The sequence below is a fragment of the Telmatherina bonti genome, assembly GCF_933228915.1.
Source record: "Telmatherina bonti genome assembly, chromosome: 2".
NCBI classification, from domain to species: Eukaryota; Metazoa; Chordata; class Actinopteri; order Atheriniformes; family Telmatherinidae; genus Telmatherina; species Telmatherina bonti.
This window is the reverse complement of record NC_136620.1, coordinates 7690092-7715864: the sequence shown is the minus strand read 5'-3', so window position 1 is coordinate 7715864 and position 25773 is coordinate 7690092. Positions and strand designations below refer to the sequence as shown.

Sequence of the window (25773 nt, the reverse complement as noted above, 5' to 3'; positions counted from 1 at the left end):
GGTGAGAGTGGTCCAGGGAACAGGAGACCATTTTCACCAGAGTCCAGACCTGAACTCCACTGAGAGTCTTGAGGATGTGCTGGAGGTTTGACTTTCCCATCATCCCTACAAGATGGGACAAGAACTACTGCCACTGTGGAAGGAAATCAATCCTGTGACGCTGCAGAAGCTTGTAGGTAGAACAACACAGAGAACGCCGTTGGGAGTAAAGCTGAAGGAGGTCAGACCAAACACCCGCCACCATCTTTGTGACCAGTTTGTGTGATTTAGCTGCAGAACTGAATTCACTCTGAATCCGACAAGGATGAAGGCGGTGGAAAACACGGTGCGAGGCAGTACTGGCAGGGTGGAGCTGACGAGGAGGACGTTAGTCGTAAAGCACCTGAACCATCTTGTACTTGTAAAGAATCATCACACAACAGCAGTTTGAATGCTTTATTTCTTGTATGTATGCATACTGCTGTAAAGTAGCAAGAACTAAAGGCAAACTAGAAAGGGCTACAAAATACAACACACGGACCAATACATTTACAAAACATTCAAAATGTTACAAAATGGGCTGTATTGGTCCTTCTATTGTTCTTCAATTTGGATCTTTATACAAATTGTCAAGTTACGATGTTACCATCACTGCACAATTTTACAAGTGCCAGGGAGAGACCCCCAGAGCCAGTTTCATATGGACAAACCTGCACTGACACACCAGCAGCAGACCCCCACCACACCTGGGAGACTAACTTTCAGTCCAACTCAGGGGGGGAAGAAAAAAAAAAAAAAAAAAAAAAAAATCAAAACAGCAGGCAGTTTCTCTCTTCTTCAAATCATCTACCATTCAGCCGCTGAAACGAAACCAAGACAGAAAACAGGATCTGTGTGGGAGCAAAGCAACCGAGGACTTTGGTAGTGAGTGAAAATACGTCTGGGTGTTTTTACATGTCAGGATACGTTTCATTCCACGTGTGCATTGCAATCCTTTTGTCTACTTCCCTGCTCCTCCTCCTTTTTTCTCTAATATTTACATCAAAAGGATCAAAATAAGTATATCAAACATCAATTACCAATCCATTCTCCATCTCAACAGGGAAAAAAAACAAATGTAACTCTTTAAATCCATGAGCAGGAGTCCTTCCAGCCACGTTGAAACGCCTGCGGTGACCAGTTTATCCAGTGCCAGGGGTAACGTGGATGGCGTGCATATGTGTGTGTGTGTGGTGGGTAAAGGCCACGGCATCTCTCCCAACAGCTACAAGCTGGCTGGTTGCACAGCAGGCTAGCTGGCACCGGTGCCCTCCATCACCTGCTGGGCCTGCTTCTGCCCCATGCAGCACTGGGCTACAGACTGGAACAGTCTGCGGACAGAGCAGAAGGCCAAGACGTCAACAGAAGCTCACAACGTCAAGGCGAAACCACGGCACGTCTGAAACTTACTTCTCAATCTCAGGGGCACAGTGCACAAAGTCGTGACTCCAGAACTTGAAGGCAGGATTCTTGATGAGCTCGATGAAGGTGATGAGGAGACCCCACGGATGAGGCCTGTTCACGATCAGCCTCTCCAGCAGAACCCTGGAGGATGAGGAAAGGCTTAGAAGGGACAGAACTTCACCTTAAAGGAGGACAACCAGCGCTCAGATCGGCCCCACTGACCTGGTGATCTGCTCCTGGATGGCCTCAGTGTTGGCCTCGGCAAACAGGTAGAGCATGGTGCAGCTGAAGTAATGGGTGTGGCTGTTGGGATAGCGCAGCTGGTTGGCGATGGCATTCAGGAACAAATAACGCCCTGGAGAGGCATGAAGGGAGAAACCGCATCAGAGCGCTGACCATCTGAAATCTGGTTTCTGACTCATCACGTGGGACTGAGCCGGATCTGAAGCTGGACAAAAACCAGACTAGCCGTTCCAGATCTGGGCTACTCAATCCAGTCCTGCAGCTCTGCAGGTTTAGTCAGGTTTGTTGGAGCAGGAACACAGTGAAAACCTGCAGGACGGAAGTGAGTAGCCGTGCGTTGGCTCGTAATCGGACAGATCTAGTTGCTCGTTGCATTAGATGTTAGGGCTGTAAAAATACACTTGTGTCCCGATTCCATTCAGATTTTTTGGTGCCGATTTGATTTAAATCACAATTCTTCAATAATGCTGATTTTTGTAGATTAAAAACAAAATAAACGTATAAAACTTTTTTTTTTTTTTTTTTGCTTGTCATTGTTCTTGATTTAAATGAGGAAAAAACGCATCCAGACCATCATTCTGCTGCTGTAATGCACAAGAAGACACGTAAAAGACCAATAAAAACAATAAAAATGACTAAAAGTTTCATAATGGATTATTTATATTTGTTTCAAAAAAGATTTTAAACAAAAAATCAATTTAAAAATTGTGAAGTAAAAGAAAATCCTGATTTTCCGATTCGATTTTCCCACCTCTGTTCGAGGCCTTTGCCTGCTTCCCTACCTTCAGTGTCCAGGTCCACAGCCAGGTTCTGGAAGATGTCCATGTGAGCCGAGTGGGTGATGGTGCTCATGGAGGGGGTGCTGCCCTTGTTGTGAATGTGAGCGATGGCCTGTGTGCCTACGTACAGCACCAGCGCGTTGATCAGCTGGATGTTGTAGCGGTTTCCAGGTTCATTTGACACCTGAGGGGAAAAACAAGCAGAAAATGAGCGTTTGTTTTTGTTTTAGCAGCAGGAAGGTCGTTGCAGCAGATGGAAGCCGGGTGTACCTGCAGGTTGCTACGCAGCTCCGACAGGAAAGTAACTGGTGAACGCGTCTTCAGATACGAGTCCAGATCCTTCTTGAACTGGGTCGGCATTACACCGGTGAAGTTGGTGAGGATGCGAGGAGCGATGTTGATCTCACTCAGCATGTCCACCTGCAGGAGGACACGGTTACTGCACTTTCTGCCAGACGCCACGGGTTCCCCTGAAGCTGCAGCCACTCGGTGTCGTGTTTACCTTCAGGTTGGGTGTGAAGGGGTCAGGAAGCCTCATGTTGCGTGGAAAGGCACTGAGGATGAGGTTGCGCAGTTGGATGCAGTTGGGTGGGATGACATCACAGAAACCATAATGGTAATCACACAGGAACTCTGGGAAGTCGTGGAGCAGGACCAGGAGCACCCGCAGTGTGCCCTAAACAACGCAAACAAACGTTTGAGGCGACAATCAGTTCAAATTTACACGTCTACAAACCCATCGGCAGCGATGATGCAGCGAGTGTGAGCAGAAGCACGCTTCATGTTAACACACACCTTGTAGAGGATTTGCATAGGTTTGTTGAGCTCTACATTCCTCAGGAAGGGGGCCAGATACTTGAAGAGGTCGATGAGCAACTGTGCGTACATGGGCCAACCCTGGAAGACATCAGACCACATTCAGCATGAAATAATAAACGCAGCAGTTCAGAGGGAGGAGTTACGGTTCAGGCCTCTCAGCTCCTTCCTACCTTCTGCTGTGGCGTGTGCGCCAGCATCCTGGCGATAAAGATGCGATGGGAGATGAGCTCCAGCCAGGCGTAAACGAAGCCGGGTGCTTTGGTGGGTCGGAGAATGTGAAATGTGTTGCTGCAGATCAAAGTACAAAGTTAAAGTGATTCTGACGGAAGTTGTCTCGAAGAAGTGATGGCAGCTCGCTGGCTGCGGGACACCAAGCTGCTTCCTACCAGAAGGCAGTGAGCGTCTGGAAGTTAATGGTCTCCAGGACGTGTTCGGGGGCATTGAGCTCCAACAGCAGCATGATGAAGATGCGGTGGTACGGCAGCTGCTGGAACTCTGTCTGACGAACATCATGGTCCTGGATCAGAACTCCGACAACGATTCCCAGCACCTGGAAGAGCAAGACGTGATCAGAAATAAAGACAACGAGGTTCTGCTGGAGGTTTTCTTCTTGTTAAAGGGGAGTTTTTTCCTTCCCACTGTCGCCGCGTGCAGCTCAGGATGGGGGATTGGATCCAAGTCATGACTCGATGCAATCAGTTGGTTTCTATTATAGGATATGTCTGAATGGGCTTGATGTGTATGTAAAGTGTACTGGGACAACATGGTTGTGAAGTGGTGCTATGCAAATAAAACTGAATAAACTGAATTAACGGTTCATAAAACCATCCAAACGTGCAGCTGCTGAGTTGTTAAGGTGGAAGTTTCCATCCTGCATGCACGTTGTGGCGCCATATGGGTTGAGCGTTGCCGTACCTTGTTGAGGAGGTTGATTTTGGTCACCGTGTTGGTGGCCTCGCCAGAGTGCTTCACCAGCAGCGCTATGAGCCTCACGAAGGCGTCGAGGTTGTGGTAACACTTGGCTCTGATGATGGCTGCACTGGCTGCTGGGTTGTGCTGTTGCTCAGTCTGAGCACGGTAGCTGATCTCCACACACATCTCTGTGCAGAGCCGGAAGAAGCGTGTGATCAGGTCGTCTGTCTTCAGGATACCCTGCTGGTGCATCTGCAGGGGGAATAGACAGAGAGAGAGGGGAAACGGTGAGGAACAGGAGTATTTATGACTGCGGTTCGTTAGCACACGACTCCACGATGAGCGCTCACCTGGCCAACGAAGGCAGAGAAAGCTTTGGTGCTGTCCCTCCCAGCAGCAGCTGAGTGGTACAGGTTGACCCATTCCCTCAGGAGGTACTCCGCCTTCTCCCTCAGGCCCGGAGGGTCGTCGTACTCTGATGCTTGTGAAATCCCAGAGTGCATCATGAAGTTAGGTCCACCGTGGGCCCGGTCAATCATGGCTTCGTAGTTGGAGCGGACAACGTCCATGAGCTGTGGAAGTCTGGGGATGACGAAGCAAGGAGAGTTGGCTCACAAGAACTTTATCACTAACTCAGACAAACAAAGAAACGGCAGGTTTTAACGCTGATGTTTCATGTTTTGCTCTAATGTGTGTGTGCATGTATGTGTGTGTGGTTTTTACCCCTCTGGTGCGTTGGCTCTAGAGTGTGCGCACGTTCTCATTAAAGTCTCGATTGTGTGGAAGAGGTCGGCTTCAGTGACGTGGCTCACGCTGCGTTCATCCACCAGCAGCAGCTTCACCAGCTGCATGGCAAACGCCACTGCCATGTAGTGCAAACCATTCTCCATTGACTGGAAGAAAAAAATTCATGAAGAAATGATTTTACTGCACCGGACTCGTACGGTTACAAGCAGGATAATCTGAACCTGTGCACTACTTATATTCTCAATGATCTGAACAGGAAAAATAAATGCTAAATCAGCTATCAAAATGAAGTAAAAGGTTACCTGCGCCAGGTGCAGGTCATACTGCTGCATGTTCACTAGATGGTTCCTTATCAGAAGCTCCACTGCCTCTACGTTGTATTTGTATTCGTCACGGCATTCAATCAGACACCTACAAGCAAAGTTACACACATTTTATCCAAACAGCAGCAGAACGTTCCACAACGTACTGCCAGTAGGTGACATTACAACGTTGCAACAGTGCAGGATATCCTGGTAAATAACGCACGTCTCGTGCCTTTTCTCACCTGGTAATCTGCTTATTGCACCACTGTGGTCCGTAGGCACGCCCGTCCTGCAGGGCTTTCAGCACCAGCAGGTGGCACTCCCTGTAGCGAAGCAGCAGGTCTGCATCAGCCCCACTGGTCGCATCCAAAAGACCTTCCACAGCCTGCAACAACAGAAAGTCGCTCAGTAACACTTTAATGTGTCGATGTCAGCCTAAAGACGGAGGTCCACACTACACCTGCTTCTGTACAGTTTACATCTGAGCCAATCAGGGGACCACAGCGCCTTTCAGGATGTGCCAACATGGGATTTACTGGAGAAGTAGCAATGCTGTACCTTCTGCAGGAGGCCGAGTGCAGCAATCCCATCCCTGGAGTTCCTTGCCAAAGCCACAGCCTCCAGCAAGCTGCGCAGGGCCTGGGTCAGGGGGTTCATGGCGAGGGCTGGAGGGATGGCGTGAAGATGCTGCTCCAAGTCTGCTATGCACTTATCATAGATCTGAGCCACGTCATCAGTGGCCCATGCCTGTTGCTGAGGTTCAGAAATGGAATCAGAGTCTGAGGTTAGAGCGGCCACAGTTTCATGGCTTTAACTCAGAAAGCTTTGTTTGTGGATATAAAGACCAGTAATCACAGGTTGTGGTCCAGTCACACAGTTCAGAGAACAAACTATTCTATTAAAACGATGAGTTCAAACCTCCAGTTTCCTAAATCTTTCCTGCAATCAGGTTTAGTTTTGGGGGGTAAACTCACCTTCATGGGCTGAGCCAAGAAGCCGGTGGGCTGGGAGAGGTCATTGCTCGGTAAGAAACCTGGGATGTTCCTTGCAAACTCCTCATAAACAGCCAGCTGCTTGGGGTCCACCCCTCCCACCTGCAACAGAAAGACAGACATGTTGCTACTGAGAAGAGCCAGAAATGGTTCTTTTACTTGCATCTGCAGAGCTGCATGCTGCTGTGACCTCACCTTGAGCCTGATCTGTTCTGGCATGCGTTCAGCCTGGTACGTCAGGACAACAGGATCACAGTATCGACGTCCCTCTTGACGTGCATGCTTGCGTAGCTCAAACTCCTGGAACAAAGACCAGAGGAAGAGATTCATCAGTGAACTCCACTTATAGCCATATAACCTATGGACCACGGTGAAAGAGTGCCTTTATTCCCCGTTGCAGTCCCCACTAAAGAGAATTAAAATGACTTCTTATAGATTTTACTCATCCCAAACACGCAGGAGTTCATGTGAGTCACTGGTATGATGTGACGTGCTTAAAAACCTCACCGTTGCCAGTCTCTTATCCATTTCAGGGCCAGCCTTCTCCACAGCAGTTTTCTGGATGAAGCAGCAGGCTAATTCACAGTTATCTTGAGCAATTCTGGCTGCGGCCTCTTCCATCAGTTCCCTTTGTTGGGGGGTCGGTGCCTGAGAGAAGTCAGAGAGAAGTAAGCTGGACAGGAAAGGTGTGTGTGGGGAGAACTGAGGTGTGACGTGGGGTTTAGGTTTACCCTCAGAGCAGCGGTGAAGCTGTTCTTCAGGTTGGTGGCGATGCTCATCAGCAGAGGCTCCCGGCAGGTGATCATCGCCATGCCAGCAGTCAGGTTCCTCATCATGTGGTGGGCTGCCACACGCATGCGGGACTCCTCCGAATCCAAGGCGAAGTCCTTCTTGATGATCTGCTCACAAGTTGTCATGGCGATTTTGATCGAGCGATCAACTACCGGGTGCACGAGCTCCTGGACCGCCCGCTCAACCGACTGCCGCACACACTGTTTGAGCTGAGGGTGAGCCTGCAGCAGCGGGATCTAAGCAGACGGAGAGAAGTGTGAAGCAGATCTCGTGTGTTGGGTGAAAACTTGACTCAATTTCCATGAATTAATGTTTGTGTGTAAAAAAGGGACGAGGGTTTCCTGGAAACTGAATAAAACACGAGCAGCCTGCATTTACTATAGTCGTGTATTTGTGTCTGTCCATCAGGAAAGGTTTTCCACAAACACTTACGTTGACGTTGATGTTGATGTGTGGAGCCAGGCCAGCCAGGGCGTACACATTGATGTCGTGGTAGCTGAACTGTGGGGTGGGGGGCCCGGTTGTTGTGCAGGTGGTGGTGGTAGCAGCTGGGGTGGACGGAGGAGCTGCAAATGGAACAAAGTCTCCTGTTGGTCACAAAAATCCTAGTTTGATTAAAATCACAGGAAAAATACATTTGATACAGAAAATAAAGCAAACAAATCAAAAGCTTTTTACTCTCATAAATGCAAACAAACAAAAATCCATTCTGACGTGATGGAACAGAAAGTTCTGATCAGAGCCAACGTTCAGAACAAGGATGCAGTAAACATTCCTCTATCTTTAGCTGTAGCCGAGTAACGCTGCTTCGTTCTGTCTTCTAGAGCATGAAAAGCAAAGTAACAACCTGTGGTAGAAACGGGGAGCATCTCCTCTGGAGGCTTCGTCTCCTTCTTTGGTGCAGACAGCTGCTCCTCCAGGTTCTTCAGCTTCTCCTTGTCCTTCAGTAAGTTTCCTGGCTTCAGCTCATTGATGTCCAGAGACAAGTTCTTACACAGAACTTCGATCTCAAACTTCAAGTTCAACTGTGGGAACAAGACCAAAGCGACAAATTATTTCACGAGTCTGTTGATACAAACATCTTGTTTGGAGAACAAACATAGGATTTAAAAGTCACTGAAGAAAGAAATAAAATCAGAACATGACCCATTAAATATCAGCATAAAATGTCATGAAACCGCATCTTCAAAGTAGCAGTGGGAAAGAGTAATCTATTACCTTGAGGTCATGTTCTTGATGCAACTCAGCCAGAACATTCATGATGGCCATGGTCCACGGATTTTGAGGTCTGAAAACCTGCAGCAGCAAACAAACGTGAATACTTTCAGTTTTTCCTCCATGGCATTGCAAGTTTCACATCGACATCCCTGAAATCTGCGGCCGTGTCCCTCACCGTGCTCCGTAGACTGGACTCCAGAACCTTAGCCACAAAGGGAACAACATAGAGGAGCTCCTGCTGGCCTTTCACGTAGGCTTCCAGTAAGAGAGATTTGAGTTCCAGATCCTGTGAAAAGGAGACGATGCGCTTAAAGGCCCTAAAGCACAAAGACCAAAGCATTGTTTTATCTGAGAATGACCAATGTGGAGGTAAACTCTTACTGTGTAGAGAATGGGCTTGTTTTTGGCCAGTGTAATCATGCCCAACCAGTGGCCCAGGTTCTTCAGCAGGGAGCGATCAGAGAAATTAGCAGCTGCCTTGTCTGACGTCAGAAGCACCTGAAAGAGAAGGACAGAGTTCATCAGAAGACCTGGGACATCTGAGGACGCGTAGACATGTTCAGAGACTAAAAGCTGCTGGATGACTTGTGTGTGTGTGTGTGTTGAGGGGATGAGGAAACACACACCACCAACGCCGTACCTTGATGTTCCTGTAGGTTTCATTGAGAACCATTTTGACAAAATCCGGGTTTTTGAGAGTGTCCAGAAAGTTGGAATAGAGACTGTGGAAGTTGGGCTCGATGCTGACACGCTTCATCACCAGGTACTGAGACACCCACGGCATGAACTCTTCTTTCACCGTCTCCTTCAGCTCCTCAACCTGGGAAACGCCACGGATTAAAACAGGGATTTCTGAACGGGATAAAAGCTCATTTAGGGTTTCCTCGTTACCTTCTGGGTCATGTTGGACTGAGACAGGTTGTTGAAGATGAAGGCAATCTTCTCCTGGACATTCTCTGGAGGCTCTACGATCCTTTCCGTTTGGTCCGTTGCCACCAGCAGCGTGTCGATGTTGGTGGTGTTTATAGAAGGCTGCCAACAGGGACAGGTGTCATCATACGGTTGGTATTAAGCAGAAACATGAGCTGCAGTCATCATGTCCAACCTACAGGCATATCTTTCTTAAAGCTGCTGGGTGTTGGTCTTGTGATGGTGGTGGTCTTGGCTGCTGTGGTTGTGGTCGTGGTGGTGGTGACCAGGGTGCTGGGCTGGCCCGGCTGGGGGGCTTTGAGGCCAGCAGTCTGCTGCGTCTGGGCCTGGGCTTGAACTTGTGCGAGCGCCAGGCTGCCAGGTGTGGTGATGGATCCCTGCATCTTCACCGGAGGGTCCCGTGACTGTTGGCCATACTCGATATACTGCACACACAGGATATTTCAAGAGGCAGAGCAGGAGATTTACTCTATCTGAATGGGGAGGTGCTCTCTCTGTGGTCAGAGATGCAGATGGGACAAACATTAAAACAAAGATGAATTAAGGAAACCTGATTACCTCTTGTAAATGGTGGGGAAATTGCAAGAAATGAGCAATTGAGGCCAGATGTTGGCAATATTGTGGATAGTCCTTAAGTCTAGAAATACAAAGTTATATAAGCTTAACAACATTTCCTTCATATTTACACTTTTCTTTTCCATCAAACGTAAAAGAAAATACCTGTTTTTGAACCTATCTAGGGCAGCAATTCCAAAGTAATACATTTTGGATCCATATGGCTTCCGTAAGGCTTCAAGGACATAGCGGAGGGCCAGGCCCAGCGCCATGTAGGTTACCAGCCCCTTCTCAATGATGCCACCAAAGAGGCAGGCAGTGATGTGCAGCTCCTTGTCTGGGTACTGGGGGAAGAATCGGTATTCCTCAAACAGGTTCCGAAGCATGCAGTTGAACACCTCGCGTTCCCGCTTGATGGTGGAGTCCTTGAACCTCTGAAGCATCTCCAACACCTGGAAGGAGGCAATGATGTTGTAAACCCAGTCCAACTAAACACGAGTTAATAATAAACAAGAGTCAGACCGTGCTTACTTCATCCACAGACATAGTGGGGTGAGGTGGGTGGTTGTAGATACGCTGGAAGTAACTGTTGGCTTCATCGTCTATCTCTTTACTAAAGTGCTGGTTTGCCTCAGGCCACACCTGAGAAAGATCAGCTGGGAGAAGTCGAAGAATCATTTATGTGCCGACGTTTTAGCTCAATGCTGGCGAAGCGTGATTAAATTAATTCCAACAAAAAGCAAGATCCATCAAGTAAAACATCAGGCATCAAAAAGTTCTTTTTCTCTGAACTTTAGTTTGTCTCACGGCACCCAAATCCCCATGTTAGCAGATATAAAGCAGATTTCTGCTGAGCTTCTGTGTTTACAGAGGCTACTGGGGAGGATAAACTACGTGGTTGCCGTTATGTGGACAGAATTCACAAGGAAACTAACTGGATCAGACCCCTTTGTGATACCTGGAAGTAAAAATCAAATCATATAGAAGTGGGGCTGTCAGCATAAGCAGACAAGCAATGGAAGACTGATCTGCATTTCCTCTGACTGGAGAAGACAAAGTTCACACTGTGACAAGATCCAAATTTAAATCTTATTAATCGATGAATTGAAAGTGGCGTGAAGCAGCACAATGGAGTGGATTAGAACTAAACATTGAAGTCACAGCAGTGATCATCATGGCTGCAGAGGAAATCCAGTGCAGAGCGGCGCAGGGCGGGGCTCTCAGTCGCACCACTACCACCACCACTTACAGGCCTTCATCTTACTCTGCTGAAAGGTCGGTGGGTTCAAGCCTGGCGTGCTCATCTTCCTGGTGCCAAAAGGATCCGTGCTCACAGAGGGCATCCCCAGACTGGAACCAAGGCCAGAACCAATACCTGAGCCCAAAGGACCTGAAAAAAGAAAAAAAAAATTCCCGTTATTTCAGCTTAAATTTCTTATTTTACTATGTTTGTCGATACTTTGCTGAAAATATCTTTACCTGATCACTTCTTACTTAATGCAACTAACTAACCCCTTTACCTTACCTTCCCACTGACAACATGTGATACGGACACTCCAAGGTCTCCCTGTCTGACTGCGAACATGTTTGTGATAAAAAAAAAAAAAAGTAAAAAATGAAAGAGCATAGTACCAGAGTCCATACCAGGAAGCTGCGAGGCCAGACTGCCAATACCCCCAAATGGTGTGCTAGGGTTAGGGTTGGAGAGTGGAGGGAAGGCCTTGGCTGGGGACTGGGGATTACTGAAAGCGGAACTCAGTGAGGTGGGGAAGCCCTGCATGCTCTGAGTGTGGGAGGTGGCGGTACCCCCCAGGTTCAAGGAGCCTATGCCAGTCAGAGGGTCCATCTGGAGAAAAGCAGGAGGAAGTCATTTAACTACAACCTCCAGGATAACCTGGATCCATGAATTTATGTTGACATAAAACCAGTAAAAGCCAAACTTTCAGAGCCTGCGTGGCGACGCCTCGTGTGTACCTGTACAGGTGAGATGGCATCCAGGCTGCTCGTGCTCGGAGCACGTCCCTTCGGCAGGACTCCTGGCGGCGGCTGCCGAGCTTTATTCATTACATTGCTGCAGTTGGCAACCATGGTAAGGATCGTCTCCGACAACTCCTGGGATACATTCCTGAGGAGGAAGAGGAGGAGGAGGAATGATGTATGTGGACCTGAATAATTTTGTACTGAAGCTTCAAGTGAGAAAACTTCCTGATTAAAACAACTAGAGCAGCTGTTGGGATCTGGTCTGAAACATTATTTTCTGCTCGGAGAGCAGCTCATTTCCCTCCACAGCATGGAGGTAGGACTAAACCTCGCCGTCTCCTGTGTGTGTGGCAAGCCTTGCTGTTATTGTTCCAGCTGCTAACAAACATCTTATTGTTGCCAACTCCAAGTTTGTTTTACAAAGGAGCAACCATCCACACACACACACACACACACACACACACACACACACACACACACACACACACACACACACACACACACACACACACACACACACACACACACACACACACACACACACACACACACACACACACACACACACACACACACACACACACACACACACACACACACACACACACACACACACACAGCGAGCTCGAGCCGACTTGTGCAGCGTTTGATGTCAAGTTCTGCACAAGTCAGCTAATCGCATCTGATGTGTGTCAGGTGCGTTGCAGCAGGGAAACAGCTCTTGAGGACCGGATCTGGACCAGAGTACGATGAGGAGGGAGTGAAAAGACATTTCCCTGTCAGCAGCGTGTTTGGAAAGTGTCCCATACAGTAAAGGAAACATGCAGATGTCTCCAGCCTGATGCAACACAGTACAGTCCAGCAGCAGTCTGATCAGACCCGCCGGGCCTCCACACATGATGACACATAACTGGTGGAAGAATATTTAGGCATTTTTGTTTGTGCGGTTGTTTTGAACCATCCTGTCCAGGTCTGGCTGTCGTACTGTCACCAGTGTAACATTGTTAATTACACCAAGTGCTCTTCTATGTGGAACAGTGATATCATGTGTTCCTGCTGTGAAGTTCTGTTTCTGCTGACTAATAAAACAAAAGAATGATGAAGAGGCTGTGAAGGTACAAGTTGCCCTGAAAGCAAAACTTTTAGTGGTTGATTCCTGTTTCTCACTCTGCTTTTGGCTATTTTTGGGGGTTAATTATCTTGTTGGAGAACAGCATGTTGTGTGATAAACATCTAAACCCTGAAAAGTTGAACATTCAGAAGTTTAGAAAAGCCAAAAAGCCTTTAGTGTATTTAAGGTACTGTCATCATGAACACAGATGAATATCCCTGAAGTTTTGTGAGTTGTGTACCATCATCAGCATGATTAGCATGAGATCACGTTCCCTCCTCATGTCTAAATAAAGTTGAACTTTTTTCTGGCTCCTTTAAAATTTGATTACAATATTTACATAATAAAATTCAAAGTGCTTTTCATGTCATGTGTGCGATACTGGCTTAAAGCTGGGGTGGGTAATGTTGGGGAGCCAGCAGGATGTGAAAGCGGCGCTGTGTCTTGGCTCCTCCCCCTACCTTGGCACCTCCTCCTGTCTTGGCTCCTCCCCCTCTGGTTCTGCTCCTTGCGTGATCCGAGGCTTTTTTTATTCGCAGCTTTTTCCACCAACGATTTTCTCTTTCTCGGATGTTTAGCAGGAGGAGACAAATAAACCGAGCCGGGTCGGGAAATCCTTCCTGCATTTTCTCAGCCATGTTTGCCTTCCGAGTTTCTTCTTCACTACTTTGTATTTTCATCCTAACACGCTGTTTATATGCAGGGTGTGGCTATCAGGTATGCACTGCTGGAGGGGGAGGAGGGGAGCCGGGAGAAGAAGCTACGAAATATAAGAAATGAACAACTCCAGTTGGGTCGGAACGTTTGGATTGGTCAGAGTTTTTACAGATTTACAGTAAACTGAGGGGTCTAACTATAATTATTATTGTTCATGATTACAGAATGTATAGACTACTATCAGGACGAGGAACCACTTGTCTCTGAGCAACATCACCTACCCCAGCTTTAAAGCTGAACATTTTTGCACAGTTCATATAAATGATTAGTTTTGGCTGCATCAGCCAGCCATACTGGAGTCCAGGTTATTCAGCGTCTTACCCAGCGCAGGACTGCAAACAGCCGAGCATGGTGGCTAAAGTCTCTGGAGGAAGTTGGGCACTTTTGGGCTGGTCCTTATCAGGGGCCAGACCCCCCATAATAGACGGGCAGCGCCTCTTGAGGAATGTCACGCATGCCTGTATGAAAGGCTCCTAACGATGACACAGAGAAATTTTTACTATTTTCTCAGAGAAAAGTGATGTCAGTAAAAAAAAAAAAAAAAGGCATAAAAGTCTATGATATCTAATCTAAGTTTAATCTACACACTTACCCCATGCTCTCTGATTTTGTCAGTCAGCCATTTATCAAGTTTGAGGTATTCACGGCGAGAGGCAAGTGCAGCAAGGTCAATAACAAAGGCAAATGGAGTACCATTCAGCAGCATTGATAGAGACTGGGGTAAGGGAGAAACAAATATCACTGATCTATCATAAAAATTAAGACTTAACAGACTGAGTAAGTTGATTTGAATCGTTTTGTCATTTGCCAATACTCATTTAATTACATGGCTGCTACTATGTGTTAAGACGAAATTACTGTGGCTTTTTTAAAAGGTTCATTTCAACCACCACAGCAAATCAAAGTTGTGAAATGAAGCCAGTATTTGTAGAATTCCAACAAACCTTCAAGTCCTGGGCCACATCCAAGATGCGAGACAGCTTAGCCTGGTCGTACTGCTCCCCTCTCATGTACCACTCTGCCATCGAATGCATAATGAGCTGGCGGATGGAGGGAGACTGTCCCTGTAGGGATGGAGAGATAACAGGACAGCTGAATATGTAATTAAGAGTTAAAATCGTTGAAAAAAAAAGTTGAAAAACAAAACAAACAACATCCCATAAGAGGACAAATGTGACCTTTTTGAGCTGAAATGAAAAAAAAGTCCACCAACCTGTCCATGCCAGGCATAGTGCAGAATAATGGCAGAGTTGGGGTGGTTGCCCAGAAAGATGGGCATCAGGGTAGAGATCAGCTCATGGCGCAGTGTGTGCCAGGAGGTGGAGATCTGCAGCAGTGCCAACACTAGCATGTCTGGACAATGCTTGATGGGGAAGCTGAAGAGCTGCTTCACCTGTTCGTACTGGCCAACCTCAGAAAGCCTCAGAAGACTCTCCACCAAGTCCAGACTTTTCCTGGAAAGAGTTCAGAAGTAAAATGATGAACAAGGTTTCCTTTCATGTGATGCTGGAGGGCACAAAGGAGCTGCAGCCTTCATACCATGTGGCTATCTCCCTGTTGTCATCCTCTGGTGGGGCCTTCAGGATGTCAATAGCTACCGTGTGACAAGGGTAGTCTGCAAAGCAGAAGACTTCTGGGTTCACCAGGGAGTGCTGAATGAAAGACAACTGAAAAGATAAAAAGTCAGGGAAATATTGAGCTCCGTGCTCGTGTTGCACCACGTCTACACAACTCAGAAATTTCACTCAGTTTCGTAGCCGCCATCAAATGTGACAGTTGGGTGGTCTTTACCTGTCCCTCGGCATGTTTCCATGGTCGATAAATGAGATCAACGGGGAACACCTCCATGCCCAGCCCTCTCTGGATACCATACACCACGATATGCAGGCCTTTACTGTCCCGGATGAGAAATCCCGGGTGGTCCAGTTCATAAGTCACTTCTTTGAAGTTCAGGTTGGGATTCTGGATGTCCACACACACAAAAAACGTAAAATATCAGGATCTCATGGAAGCTGCATCCTCTCATTGTGCGGTAACATTACAAGCCTGATAAAAGCCAGATAAAATCAGAGACACTGAAAGATCACAAAGAAATTTATAACTCGAAAAAAAAATTGCTGATGGTTTAAAACACATTCTGTCATGCTCTCCAGACTAAAAGAGGGGGATTGATTACATCTCAGAGTTCAGGTAAAATGGAGTCCAAAAGTGCATCCAAGCACAGTTTTCACCTTTTAAATAAAGTTTGGCCTTACTACATATTTTAATGGCGTTGGAAGCAGGGATTAATCTGGGTTCTGATGCGAAAACATGACTATTTTCAGCCAACTGAGTTCACTTACCACCTCTTTGACGATGTCAATGAGAACTTCAACATTCCACGTATGTGCCTGCGAACCATCGTTCTTGTCCTTCCCGTCGCTCCAGATCCCACTGCCTGGAGCCGTGATGGACTGTGGGGAAAACACAAAGCTTAAGCTTCGATGTGAAGAATCCATGAAGCAGTGTGACCAAACCAACACACATATTTCAGGTAATGAAATCATTGAAACATTATCAGCAAAAATTCCCGTCCACATTTTAACACTGGTTGTTGGCGGTAATGCAACACCATAAAGTTGTTTATAATCCTCCAAAAACACCAGAAGTAGAAGAATAAAAGTGAGGGGGAGACTCTAAGGCATTAATTACTATGAATAATTACAGAAAAATGTACATGTTAAAACAATTCACACATTTAAAATCACAAAACGTTTGTCCTAGAACATCGATGTCAATGGCACACACTAAACTTTTCACTTTGGCGTTATGGGTATGGATCTTTCTGATGTCTCCAGCAACTCTAAAGAAAAGGCGACTCAACAAGTTTGCAGGTGTTTTTGAAGACTTTTTGGTGAGTAATGTAAAAGCAGTTGTTGTGTCTCTTCTCTGCTGTGTAGGCCCTTCCCCCTCCAGAAGAAAACACTAGAAGCCTGGTCCTCCTGCAGCTTCCGGCTGCAGTCAGAGCAGGACGTGATCACCTCTGCTATGAAGCCTCAGCCGTCTGGTTGACAAAGCTAAAAGCACCGAAACATGTTGGAGACTGAAGATAGCATTTAAATAACCTAAACATTTTTATTTTACATCTCTTCGGTTTGGGCCTGGAATATTTTCTAGTTTTTTCTACTGTTCTGAATAGATTTTTTCCAGACATTAATGGAGTCTGAGTTTCCTATATTAATTTCTGTGTCTTTGATATTCAGTCATCCACTAAAATCCATTTAAATTAAAGGGCAAACATTGTCGTGTGATTAAAATGTGATTAATCTCAATAACAAAGCCTGTAATTAATCCATTATTTTATAATCAAGTCCCACTCCTAATAAAAACTGTTTTTTTCTGTTCTTCACTACTTCGGAGGATCTTATTCAGGCCGTTTCTGCACTGTGGTCTTCTTGTTCCTACACTTGTTCCTTTCATTAGTTGTGTCTCAGCTGCACACCTCAACACTGCCCGCATGATTTACGGTGGTTTTCTGCATCAAGTCTCAGTCACTAAAGTCCTTGAGAACGGGCCAAACTACGAGCCTAACCGGCGCAGGAACCGGACGTGACTGTCCGTATTCAGCATCCAGAATAAATGGGTCTTCAGAGCAACTCCAAGTAAAACCATCTTTATTCACAATTCAGAAAGCGGACTAGTTTCTGTCCGAGGCAAAATAAGGCGTGATGAGGTCTGAAAATGTGTTGCAACTTCGCAGCTGAATGCAGCGACGCAGGATGTTTAAATGACCGTAGAGACGTTAGGAACTGTGACTGAAGCAGGTGGATCAGTAAAACCTGCGGACGCTGCGGGTTAGAAACCTGGATCCGGCACCATGTAACAGAAAAATTCCTCTCTTCTTGTGATTTACTAACTGCAACAATTTAACTTGTGATTTCAATTTAAAATCATTTTATCCTTAAGCCACGATCAACCTGTAGCCTCCTACCTGTCCTACACCGTGCTGCAGAACTACATTAAAGCACAATATCTGAGTCCTAACATGAAGTTGGTTTTCACTGACCCATTGTGCTTTTTAAACATCTAAAAATAAGTCAGCTAGTGTGATAGTTTTCTAGCCTGGCAAGCCAGACTCTCGCTGTCTGGGGGCATCAACGGATTTCTGCGGCGGGACAAACAAGGGCAGAGTAAACCAATCAGACAAATAGCGGATGTGGCGTCAGTAAAGGGGCAGCCTACAATGTCTGAAGTGTTCAGTAGAGCGAACGCAACATAAGAAAATCAACATGGCATGCAGAACAGAAGACATAAATGACCTGAGTCGTTTCTGCTGTGAGAACCTGAGGCTACACGCTGTTGTTGGCAACTCGCTGTTGCTTTTTGAACCTGATCGTAAGTCAGAAACTACGACAAAAAGAAAAACTCCCGCTGCGTCTGTTTGCCATCTTGAATGTTTTGAAGAATACGTGGTGACAAGAGTCTCTTCAGATCAACCAATCAGAGTGGCCGGTTTGTTTCAGACCGATGCGACTCCCCGTGAAGGGGAAGGACTCCACACCAAGTGGCTCCGTACTGCACACACAGAGCACTCCAGGCTAACAGTTTTCATCCCTGGATTTGTGGTAAAGCTGTGTGGATGGACTAAAACTTTCAACCATCGGACTTGGGGTATCTCAGCAACAAATGTTTTACCTGAAGTTGGATGCCGTCAGTCAGACCAGAGTGGGTTCGAGCCATCATTCCCAGGACTCTGGCTACCTGGCTGGCTGTGACCTCCCTCACCCCATACTGGACAATTATGTTTCTGCACTCATCCAGACTGCACAGAAACAACAGGTTAAAAGAGACAATCAACACTTCCATCAGGACAGAAAAGCAGTGAATTCACATTTTAAAGAGATTTATATGCAGTCATTTCATTTTCATAGTTTCACAGCTTGTCTGAAACATGCGGCACCTGTAAAACTAATGGTTTTAATTCAGCAACCTGGAATCACTGCAGATGGGTGAAACTATCAGTGGAAATCTCCCTGCTGTAAGTACAGGGTCAAAATATTCACCTAGCACAGAAGCCATAGCCAACTTCTTGAATAAAGTCTGCGAGAGAACTCTCCATAATGGTCTTAGCTAATTCCCCCGAGTCTGGAAGGATCCTGTCCATGAGAATGTCCCGTTTTTCAGGGTACAGCAGTGGTGCGAGCACCACAGGGCAGCGCTCCTGGGGGAAATCTGAAACCAAGCACACAAATGTGCAACAGTGCATTTAACCACACAGAGCGAGATTTTCTTATTAAGCCATGCAGGAGAACAATGATTTATTTATTATTCATCAGAAGATTAGTTTTTAATTGTTTATACCTCGGCAAAGTGTCTTGAGGAAGGCGTCAATCTGCTCCTGCCCTACCCCACTGGCTCCTTTCTGGCCAAACAGTAGATGGGAGAGCAGCAGGTGCAACACCTCTATAGCAATGTCCTGGAAGCCACCTTCTTGGTTTCCTCCGAGATCTGCGTCAACGTACGACCGCAAGAGATCTGGAAGCTTCTGCTTGATGAACTGTGCAGCTGAAACAGGCAAAAAGAAGCACAGACACGCTTATGAAAAATGTGACATACATGAGTGAGAACATGGAAAATCAAAATCGAAAAACATTGAAAAATCAGGATTTTTTAAAAGACTTCTTTTTAAAAAAAAATCTTTTTCAAATAAATAAAAATAATCCATTACAAAATGTTTGCCATTTTTATTGATCTTTTTCTCTTTTTGGGCATTTAAGCAGCACAATGATGGTCTGGCTACTGGCTTGTTTTTCCAATTAGGGTTAGAAAAATGATGAGCAAAAAAAGGGTTTTTTATGTTTGTTTTTAAGTCTACAAAAAAAAATCAGTAATATTGAAGAATTATAAGAATTGAAATTTAAAGTCGAACTGGCACCAAAATATCGTAATTGAAATCGGGATGAAAGCAGATTGTAACAGCCCAAGAAAATAACCAGTCCTTTATTGATGCTTAGTCTGGGGGTGAAACAGGGTGATGTCATTACTGGTGGCATATCTCTTGTTGCCTTGTTTAAAGTCTGAATACAGAACAGGAACTGAAAATTCAAGAGTTTACTGTATGTAGCTTATATATCTTACTGACTTTTGTAGTTAATTCACTTAGAATAATCGCGATAAATAGGAAAATCTTGATTATTTCATTGACGATAATTACAACCAGAAAATCTATAACCGAGCCATCGCTGATTACCATCCTGACCAGGGCCTGATAAGAAGCATTTCACCGTGTACTACTGTAAAACAATACTTTCTAAAGACACTAAGAACAAGACAAGTCATAAGGAACAGTTTATTCTTCCTTGGGGTCATGAGTAAAAAATGTTTCATTTGTTGATTCCATGTCCACACTCCACTGTCCTCCCCACACCACCTCACCATGAGATCAGAAAATAAAGTCATATTCTTACATAGACAATGACAAGCAGACAGCGAGTTTATCAGTCCAGTAAGTTTTTTGGTGAAACATGAAATAAATTAACACATAACAAAAAAAAAAAAAAAAAAAAAAAAAAAAGACTATGTTGAACACATTTCTGTGGCACTTAATCAGGAAGCACGTCAGATTAGCAGCAACTGTTACAGACTATAAACTCAGGATTTCCCGTCATGTTTGTTGCCTCGTGCAGTCAGGATGGGCGACTGGGTCGGAGTCAAGATTCTAAGCAATCTATTGGCTCTCCTTCACTAGGCTATTTCTTATAAATCAGTCTGAACTGATGTGTGTGTAAAGTGCCCTGTTGTGAAGCAGCGCAGCACAAATGGAGCTGAAATGAACCAAATGGTAGCAGGTTTAAGTACATGCTCTAGTAGGACACTTACCAAACCCCCGGAGGTCTGTGTTGCTGGAGTTCAGCAAAGCAAGGCCAAATATCACCTGAAAAATAAATCAATAAAATAAAATATAGATCAAACAAACAATCTGTGCTCAGTTAATATTTCTGAATGGTCATCAAACTATGTGACTATTTCATGTTTGGGACTTTGCTCAGAAACAAGTTACCTCCTGGACTTTGCTGAGCTTAAGGACTTTACTCAGCTGAGTAAACAGATGAGCTGATGGCTTTAAACTCTGAAAGACAAAAGTTAATCAAATATCTTAGTATACATGAGGATTTCAAACCCTTTTTTTCCCTGTTTAAACACACAAATAGACTGTTTCTTCACTAATTATCCATGTCTAGTTGGCTGCTATTCAAACTAGAACTAGACTAAATGTCACAACACCGTGCTCACATGGTAAATATTTTCTACAATCCTTTTCCAAAGTGAGTGTTTTTATTTTTTTTTAACATAATTTTTGACATAATACAGTTAAGTCTCCGTGCTTCTGCTCTGCTGCAGTGTTTAACAAGTTGTCAACAGGTTCAGGTTCTCAAAGCACAATAAAAACATCCCAAAATCTGTTAATATCTAAAAGAAAAAGATGGATCGACACAGAATCCACACAACAGGATGAGGCCAACAGAGCTGAATCTGGCAGCAGCAATAAGCACACAAGGCTGCGAAGCTTTGGTCTACCAAGCCAGAACTGTCAAACTAGGAAGAACACACTGATTTGTTGGACTGTACACTGTATGAGTTAACATCTGAGCTTCTCCATGACTGTGACTGATAGTTTAGCGTCTGCTTCTTACCTTCTGGTAGTGCAGGGGATTGTCAATGGCGTAACACAGAGTAGAGATAAAGTTTGGCTTTGATATCAGCGACACACACTCTTGGATCAGAAACTGTGTCTTGGGCAAGTTGAAAAGAAAAGGGATACAGAGAAGAGGAATAAAGTACAGAGAGGAGAAGCAGGTGAAGCACAAGATAAGACAAAAATCAATCCAAAACAATAGCTGACGATTCAATCCTGAAGAGCAGGCAACCGCTGTGTGTTTAGCGAAAGCCTGAAGCACCTCCTGACTGCTTCATATCAGATCTAAATTATCTCAGGTAGAACTTGCTTCAAATGTTTCAAACAGAGTCTCTAGGAACAGAACAATTAAGTCTCTAAGCCAGAAGGGTGTACAACAACGTAGGCTGGACAAAGTCAGGCTGGCTCTACAAAACTGACAGAAAGTAGAGAGAGAAACTGAAACTAATGAATTCTGAGCGATGATTACCTGGTGAAAGTCCTTGCCACTGCTTTTACCATCGCCACTGAAATCCACATGGGAGAAGAGACAGCGAAGTAGATGTCTGTCTGCCTCAGGACCGTGACGATTTACAATCTGCAACAAGACAAAATCAGACATTTCAGACCATACCAACTTTTTTCTGAACAAAACACGCTTAAAAACCACCAAGGCGCTGAAACTGAATATAAAAAAAACACAAAGAAACTATAAAAACTGGTTAAAAGCAGCCTTTCAAACAATCCGCATAAAGAAAATATGACTCATCCAACTAGAAGTCTGAAGAAAGAGAGAAAAATGTGCATGAGCTGGATGAGCCCAGCTGGCCATATCATATCTTTATAGTCAGACATTTACAAGACGTCTCTATAGCAGACATAGCATGGTGTAACATGGACCAGAAAGGCCTTCTTGGCATTTTTTTCATGCACACAAATAATTGGTGGGCATTTTCTACAAGTGATCACAACCATTTCTTAAAGCACTTATTTTTCCCATTTGTTTTAGTTCTGTATATTCCCACATAACGGATTTTATTCAAGTGTACGGCAAATATTTACATGTTATTCTGTTTTTGACAAGTTGGAAACAGTGACTTAAACACAGTCTGTCGATGTTTTATTTATTATACGACACGACTGAACCCATTTCTACCATTGACTCTTCCCTACTTGCAGCCACCAACACCACATATCAGCAAAATGATGTGATCATCATGACAGACAGCAAACTTTGCTTTGTGTTAAGTGGTTTTTAAAGTTTATAGTTTATAATGTGCTTCTGCATACCAGTCCCTTAAACCACAGGACAACAATGGGGACGGTTACATGATGCTTTTTAATTTGGAATGAATTATTCTGAGTTAAATAACTCTGTATTAACAGGATTCTCCTACGAGCATACATGGCGGGTTGGGAAGGGTACTGACTGGACAGAGGGTGGACGTGACGTCTTGACATCTACTAGAAATAAAGTTTTCTCCGTGCTTTTTGTCTTTTCGGTCGTAACTTGGAAAAACTACATAATAAGTACCAGTTTCGCTACTATTTTTATAATAATTTTGAAATACCAACTAGATATGAACATATTACTTTTTTCAGCAACTGAGAAGGAGAAGGAAGATACACTACCAAAGACGGGAGGCAAAACAACACGCGGAATATGCGAGTCATTTGGACGGGACAAGGTAGTGAGTGCAGGTGAGCACAGGTAACGACTGGAATTAGAGTTGAATGAAGGTTTATACAACAGAGGAACTAAATAGTTCGGAATTAAAATGCGAATAAACCAGTCACTTATGTCGCAATTAAGTTTAATTCAGACTTTTGTGTCCTTAATGAGGTGTTTGCATAGTCCTTTTTTGGCAGTTTAAAGCAGAATTACCTTTTATTCAGAATTAAAGAGGAATCATTAAAGATAAGGCTACATCCCAGCTATGTCACTGGATTAGTCTTCAGTATACAAAGCTTAGTACTGACCACTTATTACTATACAACTTATGCTACTTTACAAAAAAGTATTCAAGTTTTTAAGTTCTGTTCTGTTCTCCAATGTTATAATGGTTAAAGGCTTTATCTGAGCTTACCTCCAACCTGTAACCATTAAATATGAAACCTCTGACTTATTCACATGGATATGCTAAGAAAGTACATATCCGTGTCATGTTTGTGTAATATTACTGGGCAACACATGGCAAAATATTTGCTAAAACAAAAGCACAGACTTCCAGGTGACTTCTTCCTTGCAGAGCATGGAAACACGTCAGTGCTAGCAGGACTGCACTGATGTAGCAGGTGCTGTGTTATGGACACAGGTGAGGCTTGTACCTGAACAGTCTGTTGTCTGCTGTGTTTTTGAGCAAAGAGGTTTAAAAAATAAAACGTTATCAGATGTTGCTACTTACATGCTGTATTTCTTGCTGGCTGGCTCGGTAGTTTTTCTTTGTTAAATTGTCCACCAGATAGCTGATTTGAGACAAAGCCAGCGAGAGCGAGTCAAGATTCATTGCTGGTTGGGGCGGAAGCAGGCGGCCGAGCACGGCGCAAAATCACCATTATTCCCCTTTAGTCACTTCAGTGATAGGTTACTTCTGCTCCCCCCCCCCAAAAGGTGTGACAAGTGTTGGCTTCCAAATGCGTGCTCCTATCAGTGGCTCCCGGTGATAAGTAAAGTCCTTCAAATTAAAATCAAGATCAGCATCTGTAAAAAGAGCGAGAAAGAAAACATAGAAATTATTTCAGACACAGAAGTCAACTGAGAAGAAATTTGTGGAGCTTTAAGTCTGGCAATGCAACTTTGTTGTGATACAATATTCATTATTCTCTGGTAAAATAACAGAGGATTTGAGGCCTGTTTGTACGACAGACGCCAAAGTGCATCAAAATATTTGCATAAAAATAAACCTGTTACTGACATGGATGTAAATGTATTTGCTATAAACAATGCAAATTGCAGCGATGCTGGCTGGCACATCTAAAAGATGTTTTAAGTCACATAAACCTTAATGCCAGTGGACATGACTAGGCCTCAACAATATCCTCACACCGGATACCCCGAGTCAAACCGTGTTTGGTCTCTGATCCAAAACACTGAAGCACAGACTGAATTTGCAATATTTTAAAATGAATTTAAAATGCTCAATAAAATATTGAAAAAAGAAAAGAAAAAAAAGCAATAACACAGAAACAAAGAACAAGCTAACGCAAGTTAGCAAACGTTAGCAGCTGCAAACTCGTATCAGACTCGACTCGTTTTAATAAACTTTACTCTTAATCAAAAGCGACTAAAACTACACGAATTAATATTCGTAAAAGATTCCGTCCTCCAGATACCATATTCTTGTAGTACACGGATGGACCTCTCTGTGTAAATGTAGCTAACACCACCATGACGCTGATAAACACGGCTAAGTTAGTGTTAGCCAACATATTCCGATTTTATTTCCCCAACTAGCGCCAACACTGATCCCACACAGACACACCATCCTTTACCAAGCCATCTTGTTTATATCGACATCATTTTCATATCTTACTTCACCTGCATCAACCGGCTGTGTTTCACATTCAACACCAACAGATATGTAATACGGTAAACTCTCCGCGGACTAAGTGCTAATGCTAAGTGCTAATGCTAATACAACAGGTAAACTCTATGCGGGCTAAGTGCTAATGCTAATACAACAGCAACATGCGACAAGCTAAAGTTAGCAACATGAGCCCGAGTCGAGCAAGCGAGACGAGACCGAAAGCCTAATTTTCATTTAATCTTTTAAATTTAATTAATTTTATTTGGCCACATTATCAATTACTGAGATCTGGAAAGTCACTTTCGGGGATATTTTTTTTTGCGTATTAAGTAATAAAAAATGAGTTTTTCTGTGATCAAGCTAACCAACGGTAGCATTAACCTTGTTCGCGTTAGCTTGTTTCCGTGGGTTACGGTTAATCTCTGGAATCGTTTTCTTACAACTGTTGGTTGTATTTAGGTTATACACAACCCTCACGCCAATGTCAGCGTCGTCTTCAACAGCCACGTGATTGAAACAGTTATGGAAAACAAGCTGCACTGCATGAAAAACTTTTGTCGGATCAAATGACTATTTATTTCTTCCTAAGGCTGTGACAGTAGCTTCTCAGCAAATAGACGGCGCCTGCGCTTCTGGCCAACGGCAATGGTGCCAATGAAAACAGCTGAGAATGTTTTATGTTGTACGTTATACATAGCAAAGTCTTACCGTGCTCCCAGTGAAGTAATTCAGATCCTCATCCCTTCTGGTTTCCCACAACAAACTTAACGAAATGAAGGGTTGCAATGCTCCTGTTCAGTTAGATTTTGGAAAAATGGCGACTGACACCGCCGCGGCGCGCTCACGCTGCCGGACGCGCGTGCCCGCCGAGCTTATCGCGTCGCGCGGCAGACAACGGAACCCTGAAGTGGTCATAACATTTTCTCACTAACACTACCAAAAATAACAATTTTCATGATTTCATCATCATATCCTCAATGTAATTCTTTCATTTGATGGTTTTTAATCCTGTTATAAGTTTTTCAGAAAGTGGAAACGAGAAAGTTGTGGTTTACAATTCGATTCAACTT

General features: G+C 44.5%; 1 protein-coding gene across 7 annotated transcripts; it reads right to left on the bottom strand.

Annotated features, from left to right (window-relative positions):
* Window positions 1-421: 421 nt before the first annotated feature.
* On the bottom strand, window positions 422-25535 carry cnot1 (CCR4-NOT transcription complex, subunit 1). Of its 7 annotated transcripts, none has more exons than XM_079250171.1 (49): window positions 25412-25535; window positions 23582-23877; window positions 21667-21774; window positions 21196-21294; window positions 20562-20630; window positions 20381-20435; window positions 18863-19066; window positions 18565-18733; window positions 18197-18323; window positions 15865-15975; window positions 15314-15484; window positions 15062-15189; window positions 14736-14976; window positions 14467-14586; window positions 14115-14237; window positions 13844-13995; window positions 11689-11839; window positions 11347-11560; window positions 10964-11104; window positions 10246-10370; window positions 9880-10166; window positions 9719-9796; window positions 9339-9594; window positions 9121-9261; window positions 8870-9049; window positions 8611-8727; window positions 8405-8515; window positions 8230-8307; window positions 7859-8036; window positions 7444-7598; window positions 6951-7247; window positions 6727-6867; window positions 6415-6519; window positions 6202-6321; window positions 5786-5980; window positions 5470-5612; window positions 5225-5333; window positions 4899-5068; window positions 4526-4757; window positions 4179-4427; window positions 3650-3813; window positions 3434-3551; window positions 3240-3341; window positions 2947-3120; window positions 2715-2864; window positions 2448-2628; window positions 1645-1777; window positions 1429-1563; window positions 422-1349 (listed from the first exon to the last, which is right to left on the bottom strand). In XM_079250171.1, the coding sequence occupies exons 2-49, from the start codon at window positions 23681-23683 to the stop codon at window positions 1271-1273; spliced, it is 7188 nt and encodes a 2395-aa protein (XP_079106297.1). In that variant the 5' UTR covers window positions 23684-23877; window positions 25412-25535; the 3' UTR covers window positions 422-1270. The 7 variants fall into 7 exon arrangements, with proteins under 7 accessions (XP_079106297.1, XP_079106298.1, XP_079106303.1 ...); XM_079250172.1 differs by having other exon boundaries at window positions 7444-7577; XM_079250177.1 differs by having other exon boundaries at window positions 10979-11104.
* Between the last annotated feature and the right edge of the window lie 238 nt (window positions 25536-25773).

Bases quoted from the DNA above. Each gene is read 5' to 3' on its own strand.
- cnot1 (XM_079250171.1), bottom strand. From the start codon at position 23,683: ATGAATCTTGACTCGCTCTCGCTGGCTTTGTCTCAAATCAGCTATCTG. The intron at 21,775-23,581 runs GTAAGTAGCAAC...GTCTTGTTGCAG, and splicing joins GCCAGCAAGAAATACAGCAT to ATTGTAAATCGTCACGGTCC. The intron at 1,564-1,644 runs GTCAGTGGGGCC...CTCATCCTCCAG, and splicing joins ATCCAGGAGCAGATCACCAG to GGTTCTGCTGGAGAGGCTGA.